At 46.7% G+C, this 8,831-nt stretch overlaps 1 protein-coding gene across 1 annotated transcript in view; it reads left to right on the forward strand.

Moving 5' to 3' along the window:
- The window catches only part of SLC25A26 (solute carrier family 25 (S-adenosylmethionine carrier), member 26), a gene marked incomplete at its 5' end in the record, with an annotated part of 86,917 nt that overhangs the window by 77,520 nt on the left and 566 nt on the right, over positions 1 to 8,831 (forward strand). Inside the window, 2 exons of the mRNA XM_009329848.1 lie at positions 2,797 to 2,861; positions 4,320 to 4,393. Of these exons, the coding sequence (XP_009328123.1) occupies positions 2,797 to 2,861; positions 4,320 to 4,393 (139 nt within the window). The remainder of the gene's footprint in view (positions 1 to 2,796; positions 2,862 to 4,319; positions 4,394 to 8,831) is intronic.

Raw genomic sequence — 8,831 nt, forward strand, 5'->3', positions numbered from 1 at the left:
GTTGGGCCTTACTGTGTATTAGACAGCCCTCCTATTTTGAATGAGTAGACTCTGGCTGTACTAGTTTGTATCTGTTGTATTAGTCTGATGATTGGAAACAGTCATGTTTTAAGTTCCTTTACCCAGCTAGAGTAGGTGGGACTGAGCAGTCCCTCGCTAGCACTGTAGCCTGTTCTTGGATACCTATGTACTAATGTTGAAGAGGTCACTCTAAAATTACCTTGGATGTTTAGGGTTAAGGCTGGAGCAAATCCATTTTGTCAGACTCACTGCCTTCAATAAAATGCAGTTCCCAACAAACGCTAGCTTTAATCTTGTGTTTTTGTCAAGCATATACAAACTTGCATTTAATTTAGCTGCTATCCTGCTGCTTGTTGTGCTTATGAAGCATTTTATTGTTGCTGTTGTCATTCTAAATTGATTGGTAAATCTGCACCAAATACCTCCCAGTGATGGAAAAAGAAACATTGAAATGTTAATAACAAAAGAGTCTGAAAGATCCAGATGTTAGCTGGGGAAAAAATGAAAACCAATCAGCCTTGATTAAACCTTTCAGATAAGAATTTGGGAACATCGTATCAGGATAAATTGTGTTTGTTCTAATCGCTATTTCAGCCAAGATTGAAGCTTCTGCCAATAAGAAACTGTTAGGAACAAATGCATAAAAAAATTACTGGGATCTGATAAGGGAATTAAGTTAGTCTGACTAAAGTGTTACCGTCAACTCTATAGCCGAGTGATGCATTGAGATTTTTTGCTTGATACAGGCCTGACAGCCGTGTGGTTCACTGTTTAATTTTATCTTGGTCTGTGGGCAAAGGAAGGGCTTCTACATCCAGACTTGTAAAGCCACTATTTTCCATGGAGATTATTTTTACTGTTCTAAAAATACATTGCTGACATGAGTACCAAAGTTTCTATCCAGACCATTCTCTCAAAGCCTTTGGGTCACTTACTGAAAAACTGGCTCACGATAAAAAGATTTTTGACCTTAAAGAAGGTCCAAGAATGAGCTGGAATTTAGTTTAACTTGCTCATAGTTTCTGCTTTGGCTTCTTGAATACAACCCATTTTTCTGCTTTTTAGTGAGGTATCGCTGCTAGAAAGCTTCCGGCAGAGGGAACCGGATGGGCCAACCTTACGTGAGCAGAAGCTGCTCCTAAACCAGGCATTTTGGGCTGTTTGCTAACTCAGCTTGCCTGCTATTCTTGTTTGAGATCCAGGGGACTGCACATGTGCCTTACTGCATCTCCTGAACTGTCATGGGACATTCCTTAATTAACTGGAAGAAGTCACTGTAAGGTGCCAGCTGGCCCAATCTCCTTTCTGACATAAACCAGGGGTTTAATATGCTAAAGCTAAGGTGGTTGAGAGAGAGAGATGCAGGTAAAAACACAAGCCAGTAAGGAAGATGGATTTTTTCATTACTTTACAGATTTTAGAGCACATGCTTTTTCCCTCTCCCATCCCAAGAAAAGAGAGATCAATTTTTTTACATTCCATAAAACTTGGAACAGAAAATAGATTATTTTTAGCTTATTCCCTTGGTACTGCGTAGGCTTCAGTCTCTGGAGTCACTTTGTTCCCTGCTGTAGCAGATACAGGATTTATACAAGCTCCAGAGAAAAAAACAGGAGGAAGAAGAAGGAGAGATTTCAGAACAAGTCTCTCTCTCTTTTCTTCCCCCCTTTCTTTCTTCACTTACTGCTGGACTGCTCCTGCATTTTAAAAGTTTCCTTCGCTTTGGCTTTTCCTCAGCACGAATTACTTGCTTGAAATATTGTGAACCGAGGAGGGAGAGAGAGATTAGAGTTAATTTTAGGATGGGGAAATAAGGCAACGGGAATAAGATCCTGGGAGAAAAAGCAGCAAAGCTGGTCCCTAGATAGCACAAGAGGCCAGGCTGTAGCCACAGGGTTAAAATACGGAGACAGGCACACGCATATTTGTGGGTGAGACATGCAGATGGATAAGCTGAAGATTTCTGGCTTTCAGGAGGAAAGCCACAGCTGAGCTGGCTGCTCCAAGTGAAAGTAATGAGCTCCAAGGGTGAAGTTTGGGCATGATTAGAGAGAACAAAAATGCCTGCGAGGGGAAGATGGCACTTGTGGCAGCAGACTTCTGACAATCTCCAAAGACCCTTGGGCAGCTTCACACTGTTGTTTTCCAAAACGGAGCTGATTTCATTTGGTGGAGATGAACTCCGTCCCAAACGCTGGCTTGTCTTTTTGCCTTGAAACAGAGTCCCAGGTCTAACGGTTGCAGTCCAGATCCAGTCTGTCTGTATCTTGTAGATAGCTTTGTCCCTGAAGCATGTGTGTTTCAGATGCGGAGCATCTTTCCTCTCTTTCTATTTTTCTAGCGTTTGAATAGTCAGACTTTAATTCTCAAGGCAGAGCACAGTGTGACGAGCTTGTTTTCTGATCTCTGCAAATGAGTAAGCAGGTTCTTCCTTTCAAACTTGTCCATAGGTGTTGGAAGTGGAATCCATTATCCTTACGACCTTCACGTGTTCATATAAGTACAGAGTCCAAAACAAAAGGACAGTAATCTCAATGGGGATGTTTGGATTTACAGTTAACTTCTATAGAGCTGTTTTCCTTAAGTCAACACACAGGAATAAAACACTCTGTGTACAGACCTTCAACAAACGTTCCTGGACTCTGACATGAGGAAACATGCTGTAGGCATTAATAATGGAGCAGTGTTGACCACAGCCATGGGAATTATAGGCAGTGTGGCATTCATATTCAACCAACAATGTCTCACTTGTGTTTGGTATTTTAATTTGCTCAGGTGGATTTGCAGCTGCAGTCACCACACCTCTCGATGTAGCGAAGACGAGAATTATGTTGGCAAAGGTAAGAGCGAAGGAGGCCAGCAGACACACAGGTGAATGGCTTGGGTAGTTCCAGAGTTTCTGTATGGTCATTACAGAATGAAATCCAGCACTTACTAATAATGATTTCTGCTTTTGTCCTCAAAGGCAGGATTAGACGTGAACAGGTACTGCATGCAGAACTAATGAAATTGTCATGTTCCTTTCCTTGTGTTGCTCTTCTGGTCCTTTCCCAAAGGAGCTGAGAAGGGCCTGTGTTTGTGCTAGACTTCCAGAGTCTCATGCAGTGTCTTTAGGAGAAAATCCTTGCAGAGTCGGATGCCCAAAGTTAAACTTCCCATCACGGATTTATTCCTCTGGGTTTTTTGATAATTGTTGGGCTTGAGTGTGTGTGTGTGTGTCTTTTCTGAGGAGGGCTTGGCACTGGATTTTCTGACCTAAAATTTTAAGGCACAAAGATCATGATGGCTGACATCATCTGCCAACCAGGGCAGAAGGAAGGTTGCTTATAAGATCAGTAAGTTTAGTAAGTAGTTAAATTGCTAGTAAGTCTAGTGTTCTCGTCATCATCTTGCTGACCCCAGGGCAGAGCTAAGCAGCCACATAGCTAAAAGCCCTCGACCTTTCCCTGCCCTGGAAAGAGCTGTTGTGTTGGCAAAGGTCAGGCATCCTGGAGTTTCTGTGGATGGTTTTTTTTTTTACCCTATTGCTCATGTCCCTCGGTACGGAGATGTTTCTTGATGACGTGCACTGCCCCAGCCGAGTCAGGCACATCTGCACTCACCGTGTTGCCGTGTTGTGTATTTCTCATTGTGGGGTGTTGTACCTGCTGCAGCTTCTTTGCCTTTGGAAAGCGGGGGTGATAAAACTGTAAGAACTGGGTTTTGTTTCTGTCTGCCACTGTGCTGAGCAACAGGTCAGCGTTGGTAAGGGAATGACGGTGCTTTGGGATGTTCTGAGACCATCCAGACAGCATCTTTATATTAGTCATCTCTCACTAACTAGATCACACATGCAATTTAATTGTCTGTAGTCATGCTGTTTGTCCTCTGTTTTGCTCTCAAGGCAATTTTCACATGCAATACACGACTCATCTTTTTTTAAGTACATCTCAAGTAAATCCTCTTGCAGTGAGCAGCAAAGTTTCTTGTTGGTGCTTTGAGAGTGTGTTTTTATTAAATTCTTACTCCAGTGTCAGCCGTTGGACTGAGTGTAGTGCAGAAAGGACTGGATACCCAGTTCTGAACTAACCAGCCCTGTGACCTTGGAGTGATCGTTTTGTTCTTCTGTGCCTTGGTTTCCCTTTCTGCCCTTTGCATTATTCCTGGAGATACAAGGAGCTTTTGCCTGTGCCTGGGGTAAGAGGTCATTAGGATGTCTGTAATTGCTGTAAAGTAGCACTAACCAGGGACAGGGAGCTCAGTAAAAAAACTAAACCTCTCTGCCAACAGTTTCCAATCTCTCTCTTTCTGTGGTACAGGCTGGATCCAGCAATGCTAGCGGGAACGTTCTGGCCGCCCTCGGTGGCATCTGGAGGACACAAGGCCTGTCGGGGTAAGGACATGCTGCAGAAGCACATTTCGTGTGTTATTTCTGTGTTTGGGGGGTGGGAGAGGACAGGATGGTCTGCTTATATTTAAATCCTGTCAGATAGAAAAGACTTTTAATTGCTGTACACACGGCCAGAGAGCAGCTCTAAGGTAGCTAGGAACAAGAAGGTCCATCCAGGGAGGTCTAGTGTCCTCGCTTAAGCACTGGCTGTGAGCAATGTCTAGGGAAGAGCACAGAAATGGGGCATTATTGGGGATTTATCCATGGTACAATCTCTAAGCTTAGCTCCAGGCTTCAGAGCGGAGGGTGGCTTTATGTTTAATGGACTTTTCTCCATGAATATGTGTATTTGTTTTGTATCCATTTAAACTTTGGGCATGCACATCCTCTTGTGGAAGTGAGTGCCACAGATTGATCTTGAGGTGTGTGAATCACCCCGCCCGAGACGTCAGGGAAGGCCAACGTAGGAGCCACGTGTCCCTTATGGACAGTCTTTTCCTCCTTCTGGCAATTTCCTACTGATGTGAAACACCAGCAAGGTCTCCTCTGTTCCTTTATATTAGCTGTTCTTACTGCGAAGTGTGATGGGAGCACGCGATGCCAGTGTGGTGCCAGCAGCAGGGACAAGCTGAAGCAGAAGGAAGGGAGCCATGTGCTCCCTGACTGGTCCTTTGAGCCTCCTGTCAGGTCTGGGCTTGAGCACATGCCCGCTCGGATTTCTCCAGTGAGGCACTTGTTGCAAAAATGTTAAGTTTTCTGAGACACGCTTCAGTGCAAAGAGTAAGTCTGAGCAGCCGCAGAGCAGCTCTCTGGCCGCTTTCCTCCTGTGACCAGGGTGCAGACATGTTCTGGGCTTTCTGCTGACTGGTCGGGGAAGTCTGGGGTGATGTCGATCCAGCCTCTTGCCTGCCTCACTTTACCCAGTCCTGAGATGGAAAATTGCTCTTCTGATGCTGGAGCGGTGTTGTGAACAAAAAGTCCTCTGCTAGCATTTGTAGAACATTTTGAGGTGTTATGGGCTTATAAATTATTATTGATTTTTACAGACACCTGCTTCATTTACGCCACCTTGCCCTCTTTGAGTGTGTGACTCATACCAGTTACTGGCCACGTAGTGAATATAAGTCTTAAACAACTCCTCCTCCTGTGCTTCCTTCGGTAGGGTTTGTGTCCCACCTGCCCTTGGCCTGGAAAAGAAACGGAGGTTCTTTTGAAGCTTTACTTGGGGCTTTTCACTGTAATTTCTCATAGGTTTTTAATCTGCTTGATGTGGCCAGTACTTTCAGGGTGATGTTTTAACATTTGTAAACTGTTGCTCGAAGCAGCATGCACATCGCAGCTTTGCGGGAGATAGTTTTCTCTTAACATCTGATCTCTGCTCGCACAACTAATAAAAGTTCAATCCTCTTTCTACACATGTGGGAAGTAATTCGAAACAAATTGCAGGAAGTTCCTGAACACCGATTCCAGGAAGACATCCAGCTGTGCCCCCCGGCAGAGCTCAGAGGGGTTGTCTCAGGTTTGCTCTTTGAGGTGACAAGGTGATGTGGCAGTGGATGAGTTTTGGGTCCTACATGGCTTGGTGGACTCTAGGGCATATTTTGAAAGGGACTGGGAGAAGCGAGGCCGTGTCTGCTGCTGATGGCAGTTGAACTCTGAAGGGTGTGAAGAGGCATGGATTTGGCTGGGGAAAAGGGGAGGTTTCCCCAGCCAACAGCAGAAAATAAAAATGTATGTTTGTGTTCTTTTCAGGGTGTTTCAGCAGTGCCCTTTTCTAAACAACCCAAAATTAAACTCTGCCTAAAGATAGTATCCATGGACTAGGACCAAAGGGAACACAATTCAATTGAAATCAAAACAATAAGCGATCTGGAGAAAAAGTAACATGTAAAGGAGGCCAAGCTGCGTCAGCTGCAAGGAAAAGGAAGAAAGTCTTGGGAAAAATAAACGCAGAGGCTGCCATGCCTGCTGCCAATTATAAATCTATTAATCAAAAACAATAAAAATGTCGGGCTTTTTTGGCCAGTTGCAACATGAAATGATTTATGGCTCCTCTAATAAATCTCATAGTTGAAGAGGAGGAATTCTGAGGGCAGAAAGACGCATTGCTTATTGCCACCTTATTAAAACCAGAGCACGGGGCTCAGCTTCCTGGTCTGCACCTAGTAAATCCCTCTGCTTCACGCCAAGAAATTTCACATCCCTTTCTGTCCGGGGAGAGCCAGGCCTGCAGTGGGAGGTAGGATAGGGATGGGGTGAGCAGATCTGTGTGCCTCTTCGCTCTTGCCAGCAGGGTAGATGAGCCATTCACATGAAAGCGGGTTTATATCTTGTCCGACTGCTTTTCATGCAAGGAGGTGATGGCGTTTGAAAGCCGTGGATGAAATGTCACAACTTGCTGGTGAGAAAGACGAGGGTTATTTGACTGATAAATCTGGTGAGATGGTTTGTCCCAGCTTGTGTGTAGATGGGGACAGAGCTGGCAGTTTGCACCAGGTGTCCCGTTCCTCAGCCGAGCTTCCCGGTTGGAATGGACATGGCGCGGCAGGCGTGAACCACACCGCTCTCCGGAGCCAGATCTCGCCAGTGCGAGTGGTGAAAGCAGCCCCGATGTCCAGGGCTTGCTGCCTTGCGAAACACAAGCTGCCCACAGGAGTGAGCTCAGTGCAAAGCTGTCGTCAGGTAAAAGCAGTGTTTTTTCTCAGCATGGCCATCTCTTTGGTCCGGAGCGTAATACGGAGGTTTTGTGGCCGAGCACGCAGTGCTTTTTTCAGTGCTGGCCCCTCTATGCTGTGTCCAGGCCCTGCAGTGCCTTTTCCAAAGGGTAACTTCAGGGGTCCTGGTTAGTCTCTATTGAGAAAGAATTTGCTTTGGGTTGCTGAGTTGTGGCCCAAAGATGTCAACTTTGCTGCAGGAACCATGGGACTAAGTGTATTGCTGGGCTGGGAACCCTGAAACGAAGAGCTGCACCCCGGAGGGCATGCACACATTTGGGGGAGCACACGGTGTGGGTTTAACACCCTCAGCCAGGCCTCGCCCTGGGATATAAATGTGGCTCCCGGATTTGTGTCTCCTGCTGAGCCGTTCCTTGCACGGCTGGGGAGAGCGATGTGTCTGTACCTGAAAGCCTGCGTTTGGTCTTTGCCAGTCACTGACATGCTGTGCGTTTATTGCAGCTGTCGGTGATGAGAAGGTGGGGGTGAAGCCCTCCAGCCTTGGTGCTGGATCTGACCAGTAACTGGGAGAGTTGCTTAAGCAAAAGGGAAAACCCAGGCAGGGAGAGAGGAGTGACAGGGTGCCAGGTGAAATCTGTACAAACAGATAGCAAATAGAAATAGACAGCAGACCTGTGCCCACCAGAGGGGTTTCTAATGGGGCCAGCGGAAAAAAAACCAGCAATTTATCTAATCTGCTGCTGAGGGCAGGTGTGGTCCAGCGGGGACCAGTTTGGATCAGGCCTGCAGCAGAGCTCAGCTCTCCGGATTCGGGGCAGCCCCAGAGCCGTTTAGTTCTCCCTTCCTGCAGAAGTGAGCCCGTGGGGGAAGCGTTGGAGAGGCTGTGGGTGGCCGGTGGGAAAGGGAAGCTGGAGGGAGCAGGGCCAGGATTCTTGGAAGTGATGGTTAGTAATAGAGGTTGCCAGGGATGCAGCTTCTGGGTAACTCAGTTATCTGCCCTTGTTTGTATAATAGCTGTGTCTCGAGTGGGCTGTTCTGTAAATGAATGTCTGCCACTGCTCCTGTAATGAGGGCTGCCTAATTCGGCAGGAGAAGGATGGTGCGCGTTTCGAGAGCGATGCTGCACCGTAGCATTTACCCTATCAGCACTCTGTCCATACATGCCTTGTACAAATTACTCTGTTTTAAAGCTGTCATTATGGTAATAGACCCAATTGCTGTCTAGTAAAGCCATAAAATGTTTCCATCTGCCTGTGTGCTCCAGGCTCCTTAGCAAAGCTCATTACAACGAAAACCAGAGTTACTGCAGCCAGAGGTTTCCCCAGCGCAGCGTGAGTAGCCGGGCGTGGGCAGGGAGCAGAGAGCTCCTGAGCAGCCCCGGGGGTGCGTGCATCTTCCGCGCAGCCCGGTCTCACCGGGAGTTACACCTTGTCCCACTGTGGACACGCTCCTAGCAGGGACCACGCAGCGTTCGGGAAAAGCCAAGGACAGCGTCCTCACGGAGCTCAGCCAGAGCGTGCTGCGAAGGGCTCCCACCGTGCGGGCGATAGATCAGTGGGGGGATGCCAGACAGATTCAAGCCTAATGTTTAATCCTTGCTTGCAATGAAGGAAGCCTGTAGTCCTCTGGGAGGATACACTGGCCTATCCTGATGTTGTTAAACCAGCTATGAGCTTAGATGTGTCGAGCAATTGGCTTTGCATGAGTTTCCTGTTAACTTCCTAGAACTATTAAGATCAGGCACCTAAAAATTGTGGCGGCTAAAC

This window comes from Pygoscelis adeliae, unplaced genomic scaffold (genome assembly GCF_000699105.1).
Source record: "Pygoscelis adeliae isolate BGI_AS28 unplaced genomic scaffold, ASM69910v1 Scaffold67, whole genome shotgun sequence".
In the NCBI taxonomy this organism is placed as follows: domain Eukaryota; kingdom Metazoa; phylum Chordata; class Aves; order Sphenisciformes; family Spheniscidae; genus Pygoscelis; species Pygoscelis adeliae.